Source organism: Panthera uncia, chromosome E3 (genome assembly GCF_023721935.1).
Source record: "Panthera uncia isolate 11264 chromosome E3, Puncia_PCG_1.0, whole genome shotgun sequence".
NCBI lineage: Eukaryota > Metazoa > Chordata > Mammalia > Carnivora > Felidae > Panthera > Panthera uncia.
In genome coordinates this window covers 27,184,243-27,202,336 of record NC_064815.1, presented here as the reverse complement: position 1 = coordinate 27,202,336, position 18,094 = coordinate 27,184,243, and the positions used below count along the sequence as shown (strand labels likewise).

The following is an 18,094-nucleotide window of genomic DNA, read 5'->3' as shown; positions in this document are numbered from 1 at the left end:
AAAGAGGAGGCTCTTTGCCCCTCCCACTCACCGCCGGCCCCAGACTCGGCCAATCACCCGGCGAGCCTGGGCTGAGTGACAGGGAAGAGGCTCCTGCACCGGGACGGAAAGGCGGGGCGGACGCCGGTTTCCCGCGGTCTGAGGTGGCGCGGGAGGAGAATTGCTCTTAAAGGGCCAGCGTACGCTCGTCCTTTTGTTCCGGGGCCGCAGGGCGGGGCAGGCCCAACTTTCGTTGTCTCCCTGCCTACTCTCCAGAGCCGCCATGATCTCCCAGTTCTTCATTCTTTCCTCCAAAGGGGACCCGCTCATCTACAAGGATTGTATCCTTGACCTACGGGGCAGGAGGGGGGGCCCTGGGTGGGAGTGGTGCCCCGGGGCCTGACTGTATCGCTGGCTCCTTAGCTGTTCTTCCACCCGGTCAGTCCGCGGGGACAGTGGTGGTCGGGATGTGGCCGAGCTCTTCTACCGGAAGCTGACGGGACTGCCCGGAGATGAGTCCCCGGTTGTCATGGTAACCAGTGGCGGGGAGTGGGGGATGCGCCTGGCGGGCAGGGGGCGGGTGGGGAGGGCGCCTCCTTCCTCCCAGGGCTCTTTCCCTGAGAGCTTCCGCTTGGGGGGTACGTTACGCCAAATAATGTGAATTCAAGTTTATCAAGAGCTAACAATGCACCAGGCACAGGCTCCTCTCACGTCCCAATCCCCCCGCAACTCCGGGGTGGGTACTATTGGTTACCTCCCCTGACATGTCAGGAAGCTGGACCCCAGGGGGGATGCCCAGGGTTCTCAAGGCACACTGCTAGGAAGTCTCACAGGCCCTTAATCACAGCTCTCTTCCTAATGCTTCTTCCCCACCTCTGCCTCAGCACCACGATGACCGTCATTTTATTCACATCAGACACAGCGGCCTCTATTTGGTGGCCACGACTTCAGAGAACATTTCTCCCTTCAGCCTCCTAGAGCTGCTCTCCCGGTGAGGAAGGCAGGGCTGGGCACCTGGGCGCGGGGATCTGACAGGAGGGGCATATGCACACTCCGACTCGTTTTCTCAGGTTGGCCACTCTCCTGGGCGATTACTGTGGCTCCTTGGGCGAGGGGACCATCTCCCGCAACGTGGCTCTTGTCTATGAGCTCCTGGATGAAGTGCTGGTAAGGGCCAAGCATTTCCCTCACTGCACCCCATTCCTTGCAGATATGCACTGTGGGTGGGAGGCTAAGTCCATTCATTTCCACCCCTTCCCTCCACTGACCTCCCACAGGCTGTCCTTCCTCTGCCCACAGGACTATGGCTACGTGCAGACCACATCCACAGAGATGCTGAGAAACTTCATCCAGACAGAGGCTGTGGTCAGCAAGCCCTTCAGTCTCTTTGACCTCAGCAGTGTTGGCTTGGTCAGTCGAGGGAAAGAGGAGGAGGAGGAGGGGTGGTGGGTAGTGTCAAACCTGAAGATTGCTTGCTTTGGGTGCTTTACAGTTTGGGGCTGAGACGCAGCAGAGCAAAGTGGCCCCCAGCAGTGCAGCCAGCCGCCCTGTCCTGTCCAGCCGCTCTGACCAGGTGAGATGCATCAGACCCTCTGAGTTTTTCCTGGAACACCAGAGAACGAGATCCTGGTGTTCCCAGACGTGGACAATCCCTTCCCTTCCCCATGTCCCCACCCCAGGGCCCTAGCTTCCACTGGCCTGTCCTTTCTGCCTATGCACTTTACAACACAGGTCACTCAGCCTCCAAATCCCCTCTCTTCTTCAGAGCCAAAAGAATGAAGTGTTTTTGGATGTGGTCGAGAGGCTGTCTGTACTGATAGCATCTAACGTGAGTTTGGGCCCCCAGCCCTAGAGCAGAGGATAAACGGCTTTTGGGAAATGTATGGGGTCGGGGGCGGGGTGTCACCTCGGGACATTGATCTCTCCGTTCTTCTCAGGGCTCGCTGCTGAAGGTAGACGTGCAGGGAGAGATCCGGCTCAAGAGCTTTCTTCCCAGTGGCTCTGGTGAGAAGTCTGCAGGCTTAGCCCAGGGTGGGGTTTGGAACGGACTCCTTGGTGGTATGTGAATGTTGGTATCTGGTGGCCTTTTCTGTTCTTTTCTGTGACAGAGATGCGCATTGGCCTGACAGAAGAGTTTTGTGTGGGGAAGTCAGAACTGAGAGGTGAGAAGAAAAGGGGTCCTTCTCTCCTAGGTACAGGTTGCCACCAAAAGTTTCATGGAACAGAGATGGGTTTTCCCCCAGCTACCACCTTGCTGCTCTTCTCACCCACAACCTGGGTTAGGAGAGGACACTTTCTTTCCCTCCAGGTTACGGCCCAGGAATCCGGGTGGATGAGGTCTCATTTCACAGCTCAGTGCTCCTTGAGGAGTTTGAGTCTCATCGAATCCTCCGCTTGCAGCCCCCTCAGGGCGAGGTCAGGATTGGGCTGGCCTAGCACTTTCCATCCTCCGTTGGGAAGGGAGGCAAGTTCAGGTGTGAGGAGACCAAACTGACCTCCATTCCTGTCTGGTCTCAGCTGACTGTGATGCGGTACCAACTCTCAGACGACCTCCCCTCCCCACTCCCCTTCCGGCTCTTTCCCTCTGTGCAGTGGGACCGAGGCTCAGGCAGGTAAGACCATTTTTCTCTTCTAGAACTTTCCCGAAGTCCAAGCTAATGCACATCTGTTCCTAAAGCGCATTGTGGAGGAGGGATGGTAATAGGTACAAGTCAGAAAAAGGCACCCTCCCCCCTATGCAGACTCAGCCCTTAGTGGAGTTGGGCTGGATATCATCCCTTCTCTCTCCTGCTTGGGGGCATGACCGACCTACGCAGCAGCCCTGCATGGGGGTCCCGGGTGGGGATGGTGAGAGGCCAGTGAGTAACAGAACCATCCCTTTCACCCAGGCTCCAGGTTTACCTGAAGTTACGATGCGACCTGCCCCCGAAGAGGTACGAGTGGGGGGTTAGCCAGGCCTCGTTCAGTATCGTGGGGCAGGACACAGGGCCCAAATACCTGTTGCTTCACCGTTCGGATGTGTCCGTCAGCTTCGGAATCCCATTCAGTTAGAGACAGGAAGGCTGGGAAAGGGGGTGGGTGTAACACCTGTGCTAGTGGCGTTATTGAAGAGGGGGGACGAGTCACTGCCTTCCCGGGGCTGACTCTGTTCCTCTCTTCTTGGCAGCCAAGCTCTCAACGTCAGGCTGCACCTTCCCCTGCCGCGAGGGGTGATTAGGTTAGTGTTGCAGCCACAGGGCCCGGGAGGTTTTGCCAGCTTCCCCAGGGTGACAGGGTGGTGGCAGGGAGGGTGGGACCAGCCTGTCCCAGGAAGGCAGGCTGAGCGCAGCGCCTGTCATCCCCAAACTTCAGCCTGTCTCAGGAGCTGAGCGGCCCTGAACAGAAGGCAGAGCTCGGGGATGGAGCCCTCCACTGGGACCTGCCTCGGGTGCAAGGCGGCTCTCAGCTGTCAGGCCTTTTCCAGGTATGAGCTGCCGACTCCCCGAGACCCTCTCTTCCAGCTGCATGTTTAGCCCCAACCACCCCTCCTCATGCACTGGACCTGAGCCCCATGCCCTCCCTCCTCTGTGCCCTCAGCACCCTTCCCTGGCCTCTGTCCCTCACAGATGGATGTTCCAGGTCTCCCTGGGCCTTCTGGCCAAGGACCCTCCACCACGGCCCCTCCGCTGGGGCTGGGCCCCGCCAGCCTCTCTTTTGAACTTCCCCGGCACACATGCTCTGGCCTCCAGGTGCGCTTCCTCAGGCTGGCGTTCAGACCCTGCGGCAATGCCAACCCCCACAAGTGGGTGCGACATCTGAGCCACAGTGATGCCTACGTCATTCGGATCTGAGGCTCCCCAGACGAGGATGCGGGCAGCAAAGGCAGTAGTCTGTGGAACCAGAGAAGGACGATACTGTCTTTTCCACCCTTCCAGACCATGGTCATGGACCTGGATGAAATGTCCTGAGTCCTGAGAGTCCAGGAGACCAGTCCTAGTTGACATATTTGACCTTCCTGTGGTACCTGACACAGGAAAGGCCGGGGTGGATCAGAATTTACAAATCAAACTTTTATTCTGAGGAACTGGCTGTACAATATCTAAAAGTAACATGGAAGAAGCAAACCATTACTTCCACCTAGCGTGTGTGTGTGTATGTGTGTGTGTGTGTGTGTGTGAGAGAGAGAGAGAGAGAGAGAGAGAGAATCGGGGAGAGAAGAAGGTTGGCAGATGTGTGACAGCATTAAGGCGCAGGCTGAGGGGAGCCAGAGCCAGGGGGCTGGGAGCCGTTAGTTTTTGGAGTCCCTGGAGCTGGAGGGGGGCTATCCCCAGCTTCCTGTTTCCCCCCACAGAGGGCACTGCCCCCAAGCGGGGAGGGGGCTGAGGATGGGGCAGGAGCTGGAGAAGGATGGGAGGTGGGGCCTCCTTTGCCCTCCCCTGTAGGAGGAAGAGAGACCACGATGTACTTCTGGACGCTGCCCGGACCAGAGGGAGCAGTGCTAGGGGGTGCGGTGGTGGCAGTAGAGACCAGCTTGACGATGGGCTGCACGCTGGGGACCGTGGTGGTGACGGGAGAGGTAGTGGTGGAGCCTGAGCCAGGGGCTGAGGTGCTGAGGGACAGGACCTGGGGGGAGAAAGGAGAGGCACTGCCTGGGGGAGAATTCACCTGTTCCGGCAGAAGAGTTGATGATTCATTCACCTGCTCAGGTGCCTGTAGGCCTGAGACCCGAGCTCAGGATGAGCAGCTATGCCTTATGGCCTCCGTGAATTGCTCCTTCCTGCTCCTGTCTTTAGGCCCAGGGGGGACTGGGCTCTACTCTGGGGCCCCCAGGGTACTTGGAGGTAACCCTGGTCGTGCTCCGCACCCTCCCCAGTCCCACCTGAGTCCCAATACCTGTTGAGTGGATGAGGCGCTGGAGGATGAGGACATGACAATAAACTTGGTTGGAGGAGGGGAAGGCTGAGGCGGGGCAGCAGCTCGCGCAGACACCAAGGTCTGCACAGGCAGTGCAATGGAGCCAGGGACCTTCAGCAAGCCAGGGGTCCGAGGGCCAGGCTGAGGGGCCTGGGAGAGGGTCAGCGTGGGCCGGGGCTGCACAAAGAAGAGGCAGGAAGGAAATGTGAAAAGGAGGGGCACTTATTGCTGCTCCTCAGAGGGTCTCCCTTGGGTTGAAGAATCATCCACTAAGGGGACTCAGACCCCCCAAGTCTCACTCAGAGGGCCCTGTGTTTTACAAAAGCAAGCGTGCGTCTGTGAGTCCCCCACCCTGAAGGGAACCATGGCCCTGTCCCCCCTGCTTGCCCCCTTCCCACGTGTTTCCTCACCAGACCCCTCTTCCCCCCAGTCCCTGACCTGAGTGATGGTCAGAGTGGTCCTGTTGACCTGCTGAGCCTGCAGAGCAGCCTGGGCCCGGGCCTTGACAACATGAGAGCAGAGGAGGGGCCCGAGGGACCCAAATTCTGCCCGATAGGCATCTTGATTGTCAGGTGGTAGGCGCAGCTTTGCCAGAACAGGGGCACAGTGTTTCTGCAGAGAAAGCAAAGAAAAACAAGGTAGGTGGAGGGCTGGGACACTCAGGAAGTGACAAGGAAGGGGTGAGAAAGGAAACTGCCCATTACTCCAGTGCGTTGTGTTGCAGGCCAGGCTGAGGAACCCCAGGCAGCACCAGTGTGGATGGGGAAACTTGCTGAAAACACTTGTGATTTCTAAGGGGTGGCTGGTCCACAGGGGGATGCCCTGCATGGAATGCAGCACAGTGATGGGGAAGCCTCGGGGGCGGTCCAGTCTAAGCAGGGTCACAGGCTGACAGTTAAGGTCTCTTATTTCTTACTTAACCTCTTGCCTTTGTCTCTCCACCTGCACAACAGTATTGGGCTCAGAACACATGAGGCAAATGCAATGAGTGAATAAAAGACAACAGCTGTTTACTGATTGTCGTGCCTGTGTGTGTGTGTGGGGGGGGGGGGGGGGGGGGGGGGGGGGGGGGGGGGGGAGGGCAGGGACAGGGGTTCTAGTCACCAGGAGGAGGCTCTGCACATGGTCAGCTCCAATGCGGTCAATGTTGCTCAGCACGGGGCCGTCCAGGACACCGCGGATCCGCTCCCCTTCCTGCTGCAGCCGTGGCAGAATCAGAGTCTTAATCACCTGTTGGAAAGGAAGGGGACAAGCCAGGGCCCTCGGGTCACCACAGGGCCTTGCAGGTGGGGCCCTTGCCCACTAGGACCCACGATGCCTCCTTTCTTGCAGTGTTCCCGCGCCAGGGGCCTCACATCGTGTCCGAGCTCTGCCAGGCCTGCGATGGAGCCATACCGCGTAGTCCATGGAGTCTTCTCGTCCACCCAGCTCTGCAAGGGGAAGGAAGATATAATGGGGAAAGGGGCCCGAGAGGCTAATTGTTAAGGAATAAGTCTCGCGAACACACTTATGTTGTAGATTGTTACAACACTACAGATGTGGCCCAGGTGCCAGTCCCTGTCCGTCTCCCGCATCTTTCTACTGTCACTTCCTCTAGCCACGCCGAACCACCTCTGGTGTGGGTGAAGCTCTTTGCCCTGGTCACCACCCTGGGGTGGAGATGCAAGATCGTCTACACTCCTCATTTTTGCTCACCTTGGTGAAGGTCTTGGTGATCCGGGACTGGATGTTGTTGGTGGTCGTGCTGAAATGCTTGCAGATCTGGGCCACGAGGCGGGCAGCAAAGTCCCGGAGTGCCCAGTGATTGTCCACATCTGGCCGCAGGCACAGCTGTCTGCTTACGATGCACGTCATCACAGCTGGAATCAACTCATGGACCTAAGGGAGAAGTGGCAAGTTGGCCAATTCTGAGGATGGCTTCCTGTTGGTGGCAACCAGGTGCCCCGACCCCAGGCTGAAAGGTGGGTGGGCAGGGCCGCTCACGTATTTTTCTAGATACAGCGTGGGGTTGTCCATCAGCGCCTTCACCATGCGCATCAGGTAGATGAGCAGGGCCAGGTTGTTCTGCACCACGTTCACACGGACCTGCCGGAAGGGGAAGTGACAGGGCAGTGAGACCCTCCGATGAGCTCCCCCCGCTGCCTCCTCACCGCCCGGAACCTCATCCTGGGTCCTGCCCTTCTGCCTCCTCTCACCCCCTCCGAGATGAAGGTGCTGAATCGCGGCAGCATCTGATAGAGCCCTGGGTCCGTTGCAATGCTCTGCAGCGCCTCCTGCAGTGGGGAGGGAGCAAGTGACGCGGAGGGGCAGAGATGGGGAGGGATTCCTGGAACTCCAGAGAGAAGGAATGCCCCAGGCGGGGAGAAGCAGGTCGGCAGGGCCTCACCGCTCTCTTGGCCTCACAGGAGCCCACACACGCTTCAGTGATCTCCTTGTAGTACAGCTGCTGCTCCACGGACAGCTCGTGGATACTTCGGGGCTTTAGTCGCAAAGGGGCCCCCTCCAGCAGGGGTGGTGCCTTCTTCTCTTTCCCTGTGTGAATTGCCAAGACAGGTTTGAACACGAAGGCTCCAGAAGAGGCCTAGAGCCGGACAAACCTTTGCTCCCTGCCCGGTGAGACCCAGGACCTGGCTCCTCTCAGGTTTCCTGATCCTTTCCAGGGCTCTCCAGCCATAGGTGTCACCCCCTGCCCTGCCCTCAGCCACCTCACAAATCGCCATCTGGCAGGAGCACCGAGGGGCCCAGCCTAGCAATACTGACCTTTGCCGTCGGCTGGAGCAGCCCCTTGACCTTTGCCTTTCAAGGGTCCATCTTCCTCCTGGCCTGGCTTTGCTGACTTCAGGGGTTCTGTGGCCTCAGCCTTCTGCTGCTCTTTGGGAGCTGGTGGGAAAGCCGTCACAGCAGGAGTGACGAGAGTGGCAGGGGATATAAAGGAAGGAGAGGGGACATGAGATAGAGAGGGGTGGGCCTTGGGCACAGATGAGGTTACCTGGGGGTGGGTTCTCAGGTATAGCTGGCTGGCAGCCTTCAATGCTCAGCCAATGAGCTGTGAGGAAAGAAGGTGTCAAGTTGAACGGCTGGACATGGACACTAGGGAGTCACTCCATACCAGGGATGTGCTTTCCGTCCTGTCCCCACTTCCTGCAACTCCCTAGCGATCTCACGCTGAGGGCTTCTTCACTTGTGAGCCTCCTCAACCCCTTTTCCTCCTCCCCGCCACCCTGCGATCCCTGCCCCAACCTTTGAGGCAGACATCCAGGGGCACCCGGGGCAGAGGGGTATTGATGATGTCGCTCAGATCAACCTCCTTCTCCTCGTAGAAGTAAAGCTCCCGGCCCCCACCAGAGGCGAAACGAAAAGGAATGAACTCCTGGGCGTGGAAGCCATAGAGTGGCTGGATCAGGAGAGAGAGAGAGAGAGAGAGAGAGAGAGAGAGAGAGAAAGAGACATTGAGATGAGAAGGGAGCCCAAGGAGGCATGACTGAAGGCAAATGCAGTGTCAGGGAAGACGGGTCTCACCATCTTGCCCCCCACCAACCCTGCCAACCTCAGTCCCGCGTGTCTCAATCACCTCGACATTCTTTAGCTTCAGCGCGTAATCGATGTCACTGGTGGTTAGCTTCTGCCGCTTCCCCATGTGCATGAACTTCAAGGCATCCTGGGGGTGGGAGAACAAACATCAACTCAAGAGCCTGAGGAAGAAGGGGGCCTGGGCAGCATTCTTAACACAACGAAGGGCTGGGTGGAGCAGTTGGGGTACCTGTGCAATCTCCTTGATGCGGTAGCTGACCTCGTCTGTCAGCAGCTGGCAGGTCTCCTCCTGGATCTGAGCGATGCCCATGGACTCAGCCACCACTTTCATCGACTCCGAAGGCAGCACGGTATTGCTGAGCTTCAGCTTCTTCTCCTCAGCCATTCTGGAGCCTCTCTCTCCCTCCCCCAAAGAGTGATACCCCAGGGTGGAAAGATGGGAGACCTGGCAGGGGTATGGGGTGGGCAGAAATAAAAAATAAACGTGTCCATCTCCGTGTAATTAGTATTGGGTGTAAGAGAAGCAGGTAGTGATCTGACCCGGTTCAACAAAATGTACTGAGCTCTGATTCTGTGCCAGGTGCCATGCAAGTGAGATATACGAGAACAGACGTGTCTTCAATTTAAATCCTGGCCCTAGATTACTTAGCTGGGTTATTTGGGCAAGTTACTTACATCCTCCCAGCTTTGGGTTTCTTCCCAATGCAGGGCTTGAACTCACAGCCCTGAGATCAAGACCTGAGATGAGGGGTGCCTGGGTGGCTAGTCAGTTGAGCATATGACTCTTGATTTCCACTCAGGTCATGATCTCTTAGTTTATGAGATTAAGCCCTGTGTCAGGCTCCATGCTGGGTGCGGAGCATGCTTAAAATTCTCTCTCTCCCTCTGCCTGTCCCACCTCTTTCTCTCTCTCTCAAAATGAATAAACATCAAAAAAAAAGAAGAAAGAAAAAAGAAGAAGAAGAAGAAGAAGAAGAAGAAGAAGAAGAAGGAGAAGAAGGAGGAGGAGAAGAAGGAGGAGGAGAAGAAGGAGGAGAAGAAGAAGGAGGAGAAGAAGGAGGAGGAGAAGAAGGAGGAGAAGAAGAAGGAGGAGAAGAAGAAGGAGGAGAAGAAGAAGAAGGGGGAGAAGGAGGAAAAGGGGGAGAAGGGGGAGAAGGGGGAGAAGGGGGAGAAGGGGGAGAAGGGGGAGGGGGAGGGGGAGAAGGAAGAAGGAAGAAGAAGACGACGACGACCTGAGCTGAGATCAAGAGTCAGACACTTGGGGCGCCTGGGTATCTTGGTTGGTAGTGTCTGACTCTTGATTTTGGCTTAGGTCATGACCTCATGGCTTGTGGGTTCAAGCCCTGTGTAGGGCTCTGTTCTGACAGTGTGGAGCCTGCTTGGGATTCTCTCTCTCTCCCTCTTTCAAAAAAAAAAAAAACAAAAAAAGAGTCAGATGCTTAACCAACTGAGCCACCCAGCACCCCAATGATCGCAAACTGCCTGACAATCATACCACACCTCAGTGCACTCAGTCCCCCTCTGTCCTACATGATACCACCTCTCCTCCGCACTTTACGCCATTAGAAGAGACCCCCATAGACTCCCACTGCATCCACCAACCTAACGGCACTGGCGCCCACATCTTCTGCCTTCCTGCCTGTTACCGTAGAGAAGTCATTTGTGCCCCTTGCTAACTCCAACACTGCTTCCGTCTCCCTGCATCACCACCACATTTTCAACCTACTTGGTCGATGGTTCCCATCAGCCTCCCAAATGCACTTATTTCTCCCTTCTCAAGAAAACAAGACAGTCGTGTATCCATACACCAGACTAGTATCGAGCCTGAAAAAGGAAGGTGATTCTGACACATGCTACGACATGGGTGAACCTTGAGGACACTATGCAGAGTGAAATAAGGGAGCCAGAAAAGGGCAAACAGTGTTATGATTCCACTTTTATGAGGTTCTTAGTGGAGTCAAATTCATAGACTCAGCAGAATGGGGTTGCTGTGGCTAGGGGAGGGAAGAATGGGGAGTTAGTGTATAATGACAGAGCTTCGGTTTTACAACATGAAGAGTTCTGGAGATGGATGGTGTGACAGTTGTAGAACATCATGAATGTATTTAATCCCGCTAAAGTGTACACTTGAAATGGTTTCAGATGGTGAGCTTTGTGTTATGTGTATTTCACCACAATTAAAAATTTTAAATGTTAATTTGGGGTGCCTGGGTGGTGGTTAAGCATCCAACTTTGGCTCAGGTCATGACCTCACAGTTCTCAAGTTCGAGCCCACCATCAGGCTCTGTGCTGACAGCTCAGAGCCTGGAGCCTGCTTTGGATTCTGCGTCTCCCTCTCTTTCTGCCCCTCTCCTGCTCACGCTCTCATTCTCTCTCAAAAACAAAAACATTTTAAAAATTTTTTAAAAAAATGTTACTTTTCATTCCCCTTTTCTAGAAGAGCCCCGTGTTTCGGCTCCTCCTTGCAACCAAACTCCCTGAAAGAATTATCCTGTTTCTACTTCCTTTCCTTTCTTGCACCTACTCCAATCAAGCTTTTGACCCCACCAGGTCCCTGAAACAGCTCAAGGTCGCCGATGACTCCACACTGTGGAATCCAAGGTCCACTCTCTGTCATCATCAGACTTGACCTGCTGGCAGCATCTACTATAGCTAGACTACTCCCTCCTGAAGACACTCTTCACTGCACTGCACACTACCTTCTCCTGGCTTCCTCCTATCTCACTGGCCACCCCACCCCCCTCGGTTTCCTTGACAAGTTCTTCCTCTTCTCATCTTAAAAAAATACATAAATAAAACTGCCTAATGCTGGAGCGTCCTGGGCTCAGTCTTTGGTCTTCTTCTGTAGCTACACTTAATTTCTTTGGTAATGTCAACTACCCTCAATTTTCAGTATTGCTTACAGGCGGATGGCCAAATTTCTATCCCCAGCCCAGGGCGGTCTTCCTAACACCAGTGTTGCATATCAAACTGTCGACTTAAATCTCTTCTACAGCTGATCTCCTGATCTCTCGCTCCCCACCAGGTCCAGCCTGTTTTCTTCATCTTCATGGCAATGCCATCTATCCAGGCACTCACTCTTTATGTGAGCCCTCACATCAAATCAGTTGGGTGATCCAACCTGACTCCTCCACTCCCAACGGCATGCCCAAGTCACCACCATATCTCGCCTGGCTAATTCCAATAGTCTCCTGACAAGGGCTTCCTGCCTCCACCCTTGCTCCCCACATCTCTTCCTAACACAGCAGCCAGACTGATTCTGTCAAAACATAAATCAGACTGGGTCATTTTTTTGTCAAAACACTGGAATGGCTCCACATTTACCCTATAGTAAAATCCAAAATCCTAATTATAGTCTATAAGGCCCTTCATAATTTGCCCTCACTCCAATCACATCTCTGATCTGTTTTCCTTCCTTCTTCCATCTTGATCCAGCCTCATTCTCCTCCTGCTGTTCAAACCTCACAGGCAAGCTCTTGCTTTTTGGCCTTTGCTCTTTTCCTTCTGCCTTGAATGCTCTTCCCCAGATGTTAGCTTGGCTGCCTAGTCCCATCACCCTATTTAATACCACACTCCAACCCCACTCTGCTCTTTTTTCCCCCACGGAAAAATTTAACATCTGCTAATATACACTGTATCATTTCTAATTGTTTACCACCACCACTACCTTCCCTTTGTGTTCACTGATGTATTCCAAGACCCCGGACTGGTGCCGGAGACACTGTACTCAGTAAATACTTGCTGAATAAATTAATGAAGTGTAGGGCTTAGAGATGTAGGGGCTCAGTGAATACATGGCACCACTATTCTCTTGATGAACAAGATATAGGTCCAAGTTTGGAACCTGCTTTGTGGCCAAAAGGAGAGTGGCTCGCTTGGAGTTAGCATTAGGAAGACTAAGGTCAAAGTGTTTAGGACTGACGGTGAGGTACTGATGGGGGCGTTCTGGAGGGGTGAGCACGGGGGCGAAAGAGAATTTGGTCTCCGCCTCCACTTTTAAGTCGTACGTTCATGGAAAACATTTATTCAACACATACTCTGTGCCCGGCACTGGGTAAACAAGACGCTGTCGTGTCCCAGGTCAATGGCGAACTCTTACTAATCCTTCAATACCCTCCGTACCCTCTGCCAGTAAACAGCTCACGAAACACACTACGGCCTCAGGAGCCCCTCAGGTCAGTGGAGTCGGCAGGAAAGCTTCACAGAAGATGGTTAACATGAGCTAGACTTGGGTAGTGGCTTCCCCGGCAAGGAAGCGAGTCGAAGGTCCCCAGGCAACGGGTACAGCGCGAAAGAAGGCGCTGAGAGCCCACCTCATCCCCCCAACATCCCCCAATGCAAACATACACGTACGGAGTCCCCCCGCACGGACACACAACCCACCGCCCTCCTCCCGGTTCCCACATGGGCCCTTCAAAGGGCCTAGTCCCGGGTAGCACTCAGACCCTTCCCCGCCAGCCGAACGCCCCACGCATTAAAAGTCTCTCACCGCCGCCAAAGCGCCGCTCACCCGGCGCTCGGCGCCATGTTCGCCCCGCCCCCTCCCGGGAGCAGGTCCTGGTAGAGACGGAGAGCAAGTCGCTGCCCCTTCCCCGAGCCGGAATGAGTCTCCTAGGCTCACGGCCTGAAGTGGTATAAAAAACGGGTTTCTCTGTCTACGTGTAAGGAGCACATACTCCTACTGCAATTAACTTCAGTTTATTCCTTCACTACCCGGCGGCCAGGACCCCAAGAGGCGCCACAAAACCGAGGCGGGACAGCCAGGAGCGCTATGAGGCTCCACCTCCTTTCCGGCCGGGACTGCGCGTGCGCCTCGCAAGCCAGGCTGGCTAGAAGTTCCCGCTGACACCGCCTCGAAATTTAAAGGGCCCGCTGCCTTCACGAAGTTGGTTTGAAGGCAAGGGGTTGTTGGTTTGGAGAGCACTTTGTCATGGGACCCGTGCGGTTGGGAATGTTGCTTTTCATTTTGGCTGCGTACGGCGCTTGGGTTGGGACGTCGAAGGAGGACGATGACACAGAACGCTTGCCCAGCAAATGCGAAGGTATCTGATGGGAGTAGCTAGCCCCTATTCGCATCCCTCTGCCCATCTCTTTAGTCTGGGCCGAACCAAATGGACCGTGATGGGTGGGTCACTAGATCTCTTTGAAGACCTCAGGGAGACTCTGGCTGAATTTGAAGGGGGTCAAAGGAGGGAACGTAGAGCGCTACCCCACAACTATGGCACTACAATTCCCATAGGACATCCAGAGGGAGCCCGCTTTTTCTTAGTAGCGTAGCCCCAGTGATTTGTGGGAATTGTAGTTCAGAGATCGTGCCCAGGATCGCCCACTTTACTGAGCATCTGAAGTGTGTTTCCCCCATGTCACTAAACCTAAGTCTGGGGAACCTGCAGGAGCTGGGTATGAGGCTCATACCTTTTGGCCATCCTCTGCTCCACCCTTTCAGAGACGCTCACAAATTACAGGCCCCACGCTCTCCCGGGGCAGGTTTGGAGGTAAGGAAATAAGCCCTTGAAGCTCATAAAGGAGAGAGGAGGCCACATAAGTGGAGGAGGTTCCCTGTAGGTGTAAGGGTTTGCAGAGGATGTATACTTATGGATTTTACTGTGAACAGCATCTTATATGGCTGCACCACAGCGGTGGGGGACGTGTGCAGCTGAGAAGGGACACTTAAGAGCTGGGCCATTGAGTGCCGTGGTTTCCTAGTTTGTTGCTTTCCTGACTTTAATTTCTTCCCTGGATTCTTTTTCCCTTCACCTCACTCCACACTGAATTTCATTATCAGTATTCTGCATGACCTGGACCTAACCTCTCCTTCATTTGTGTCCCTGCTTTTCTCCCCACGCCTGTCATTTTTCTACACACAGACCTGGTCATGTCAGTCCTTGCTGTAACATCTCTGCAGGCCTCCTGCTGTGGTCGGAATACAGCCATTTTTGACAGTCTCTGTTGTATGGTCCCCACCTCTCTTACATTTCGGTACCTCAACTCCCTTCCTCAAAGTGCCCATGCTTCAGCCTCGCTGAACTTCTCACCTGTCACCGAGCCTGCCTTATCCTCTTGCACCTCTGTGCCTTAGCACACTGTTTTTCGTTTTGCCTGGAATAACCCTCACTTCTGCATTTGGTTCTTCAAGGCCCAGTTCAGATGTCAATTCCTTTGGAAGCCTTCTTCCTTTTCTGTCACCTCCCACTATATTGTTAAGCCCGTGGAGGAAAGGAGAGTACCTGTCTCTGAGGTCCTAGTGTAGTGTCTGGAACATTTTAGGCACTTTTGTTACCTGCCCTGTGTTTAGTTTGCGTGGCACTTCTGTATAGGCCACTCCCTTTTTTTGGGACCCACTTCATGCCAGGCCAGGTGCTATTTGCTGGAAGACAGTGGTGGAACATACACAACGCTCATCCTTAAGGAAATCACAAGCCGGTAGGAAGTCAACACATGACAATTTCATGAATTTTGCATTTCCTAATGAGATTAAATCTCTTGTTAACCTCTAGTGCAGGGCCCATCACAGCACACTGTCATCATTTTATTTGTCCCCAACTGCATCAGCAATGTCTTGTGGATGGGGTCATGGGTCTTATTGCTATGTTGCTGTTGTACATATAGGAGCTCAATAAATAACTGCAGAATAAAAGCAAACACATACAGTGCTCACTATATGCCAGGCACTACCCTAGGGGCTTTATGTAGATTGATCTATTTAATCCTCACAACCCCCCTCCACAGGCGGTCCTATTATATTATTATCTCCATTTTAGAGATGAAGAAGCCAGGGCACAGTGGAATTGTCACATAGCTATTAAGTGGCTGAGTCAGTATTCTAACCATGCCAGTCTGGCTCCACAGTCTGCACTTGTAACCGTCACGTTCTGCTGCTTTTGCTCATCTACAGAATGAGTTGCTGGTATGTTTGTTTGTCTTTCACATCCTTTTGGACATCTAGTGTGTAAGCTGCTAAGCCTGGAGCTACAGGAAGAGCTCAGTCGCACTGGCCGATCTCAAGAGGTGCTGGAGCTGGGGCAGGTGCTGGACACGGGCAAGAGGAAGAGACATGTCCCTTACAGTGTTTCGTGAGTTCTTTTTGATGCTCCCTTACCTTCCAACCCCTGAGGGAGCCCTGGGAGTGCCTACAGCATCCAAGGAGTCTTTGTTTCCCCTCTTCCCACAGAGAGACAAGGCTGGAAGAGGCCTTGGAGAATTTGTGTGAGCGGATCCTGGATTACAGTGTTCATGCTGAGCGCAAGGGCTCACTGAGATATGCCAAGGTCAGACCCTTCCCTAGGGCAGCATTCCACTTTTCAGAAACAACAATGGATATCCCCTGGGACCCATCTCCCTCCAGCTCTGGAGAGTGTCACCACCCCATTGTTAGACTCCCTCATCTCACCCTCATGGAGCTCACCCCTGGGTCTCCAGTAATTGACGGTGCTGATATGGCAGAAAGGGGAAAAAAGAGGTGGGGCAGGGGGCTCGGCTGATTCTAGATTCCTATCTTTCAGGGTCAGAGTCAGACCATGGTAACACTGAAAGGTCTGGTGCAGAAGGGGGTGAAGGTGGATCTGGGGATCCCTCTGGAGCTGTGGGACGAGCCCAGCGTGGAAGTCACATTCCTCAAGAAGCAGGTAGGATGGGGTAATGCACTGCCAGGGCAAGAGAAGGGAGCCTGAGGGGAGAGCTAGATCCTAGGGAGGTCCACCTCTGAGCAGAGAGAAGGGGGCAGAGTGAGGACTCTATCATTGATTGAAGTGGGCCCAGGAGCATATCAAGGAGTAATAGTAGAGGCTAATAATATCTACTACCACTTACTGAGCACCTACTATGTGTCAGATTCAGGCTCCCATACTTTCCAGCTGTTGCCTCATTTTCCTCTCAAAGCACCCTCACACGGTAGGTACTATTACCATTTCCCATTTTATAGGCAAGAAACCTGAGACATAGAGTTTAATAGTCTACTTGGTAGAACAGGTACTAGTAAATGTTTGATGAATGAATGAGGACCACACAGCTAGTAAGCAGAGTTTAGCCTCCTGGCTACCTGCCTCTTCAAGGTGGGGTGGGCAGAAAGGGAGTGAAGAATAGAGAGGAGGTTTCCAAAGCCCAGCAGAGCATAGTTCCTTCTGACCCATTTGATCAGTGTGAGACGATGCTGGAGGAGTTTGAAGATGTTGTGGGAGACTGGTACTTCCACCATCAGGAGCAGCCCCTACAGCATTTTCTCTGTGAAGGTCATGTGCTCCCCGCTGCTGAAACTGGTAAGTGTGTGGGGCTGGCCCCCTTCCTGCCAGACCACAACCTCCCCTCCCCCCAGGACTAATACCTACATTGTTTTCTATCACCTAACCTAGCGTGTCTACAGGAAACTTGGACTGGAAAGGAAAAGATCACAGATGGGCAAGAGAAGACAGAAGAGGAGGAGGAGCAAGATCAGGAGGAGGAGCAAGATCAGGAGGAAGAGGAAGGGATGACTCACACACCAGGGCACCCCAAGCGTGACCCAGAGGATCTTTGACCCCTGCTTTTGTTTGAGTCCTCAGGAGGGGCAGGGGTCCTGGAGAAGAACCCTCTGAAGTCTGAGCGATCCCTTCCCTGCCCCACATAAGGGTTTGTGTGTATGTGCGAGGGATCCCACCCCAAGGCTCGTAACTGTTCTCTCCTATCTGGTCTCAGGCAGGATCCTGGTGGTGCAGCATGGCATGGCTACGGGGACAAGGTGGGAGCAGTAGGTGGAAGGCCTGCCCCAACAGATCAGCCCTCTGCCTGCCATCTAGCCCCTTAACTGTCACGTGTGGGGGGGGACAGTATTGAAGGCTTTCCCCTTTAAATATCTCTCCTACTCCCCACCCCACCCAGAGGTCAATGAAGGCATTGGAGCTCTGGGCCTTAGGAAAGTCACTTGGCCCCTCGGGGGTCTGTTTTTAGACCCTTCCGAGGAAGAAGCCAGCGCGGACATTCTCTACGACCTATACACACGCTGCCTGCATCTAGGAGGCTACAAGCCAACAAATTTAACACGATGGGGACACTGTATCAGGATGGGGTGATGTTGATAAGTGGGGTAGATATTTGGTCTACTTCATATTAATTTCACCGAGGGCCCACCATGGGATTTCACAGGTGCCAAATTTTCTATATCGCTAGTAAATTTTTTAAAAATACCAGCTGGGCCTGTAGTTTCAAACAACTGACCTGCAAACAACATAGCTAGCCGATATAGCAGCGCCCACAGAATAAGCCGTTGGTGGCCGTCTGTTAGAAGCTAGTAGCGTTTTGTAATTTGCAGTTCAGGGAGACTAGCAGGGGTCCCCGGCTGATAATTACTTAGGCTAGGATCTGTGCGGCCCCTCTCGGCGCCTGCGGGAGAATACCCTGGAATTCAAAATCAGCGTGCGGGAGCGCGCGTCGGCCACCATACTCTGGGCTTACGGGAGCTCGCTGGGGACAAAATCCCTCACGCTTTTCCGAGGGCCAGTGTCCCCACGGAGAGGCAAGAATTAAGAGAAGCGGTGAAACTAAGTTCAAGACAGGGAACGGCTCCGGTTAGAATGAGGGGAATAAGGATATCCTTAGGGGAGTGATGGGTGGGGACCTACCGCATAGGAGCGTGGCGACGGCCGAAGACACTGTGAGACTGGCAGGCGAGCTCACCCTAAGGGATGATTGGACGATACCATCTATGGGAGGGGGTTGG

At 54.1% G+C, this 18,094-nt stretch overlaps 3 protein-coding genes across 6 annotated transcripts; 2 read left to right on the top strand and 1 right to left on the bottom strand.

Moving 5' to 3' along the window:
- Positions 1-67: 67 nt before the first annotated feature.
- On the top strand, positions 68-4,094 carry AP4M1 (adaptor related protein complex 4 subunit mu 1). Of its 3 annotated transcripts, XM_049638890.1 has the most exons (15): positions 68-320; positions 423-511; positions 864-970; positions 1,050-1,146; positions 1,279-1,389; positions 1,472-1,552; positions 1,745-1,807; positions 1,917-1,983; positions 2,088-2,141; positions 2,288-2,394; positions 2,497-2,591; positions 2,868-2,912; positions 3,146-3,196; positions 3,331-3,442; positions 3,585-4,094. In XM_049638890.1, exons 1-15 carry the CDS (start codon positions 263-265, stop codon positions 3,807-3,809), a joined length of 1,362 nt encoding a protein of 453 aa, XP_049494847.1. In that variant the 5' UTR covers positions 68-262; the 3' UTR covers positions 3,810-4,094. The 3 variants fall into 3 exon arrangements, with proteins under 3 accessions (XP_049494847.1, XP_049494848.1, XP_049494849.1); XM_049638891.1 differs by lacking the exon at positions 3,146-3,196; XM_049638892.1 differs by lacking the exons at positions 68-320; positions 423-511 and adding an exon at positions 632-715.
- Positions 4,014-18,050, bottom strand: TAF6 (TATA-box binding protein associated factor 6). Of its 2 annotated transcripts, none has more exons than XM_049638888.1 (15): positions 17,997-18,050; positions 8,633-8,848; positions 8,444-8,530; positions 8,113-8,266; positions 7,862-7,918; positions 7,633-7,752; positions 7,259-7,404; positions 7,068-7,145; positions 6,856-6,957; positions 6,568-6,750; positions 6,228-6,302; positions 5,977-6,102; positions 5,311-5,484; positions 4,852-5,049; positions 4,014-4,581 (listed from the first exon to the last, which is right to left on the bottom strand). In XM_049638888.1, the coding sequence occupies exons 2-15, from the start codon at positions 8,786-8,788 to the stop codon at positions 4,201-4,203; spliced, it is 2,037 nt and encodes a 678-aa protein (XP_049494845.1). In that variant the 5' UTR covers positions 8,789-8,848; positions 17,997-18,050; the 3' UTR covers positions 4,014-4,200. The 2 variants fall into 2 exon arrangements, with proteins under 2 accessions (XP_049494845.1, XP_049494846.1); XM_049638889.1 differs by lacking the exon at positions 17,997-18,050 and adding an exon at positions 12,893-13,062.
- On the top strand, positions 13,206-17,464 carry CNPY4 (canopy FGF signaling regulator 4). The gene is made up of 6 exons (XM_049638895.1): positions 13,206-13,445; positions 15,350-15,476; positions 15,575-15,671; positions 15,906-16,028; positions 16,541-16,658; positions 16,752-17,464. Exons 1-6 carry the CDS (start codon positions 13,334-13,336, stop codon positions 16,913-16,915), a joined length of 741 nt encoding a protein of 246 aa, XP_049494852.1. The 5' UTR covers positions 13,206-13,333; the 3' UTR covers positions 16,916-17,464.
- Positions 18,051-18,094: the final 44 nt, after the last annotated feature.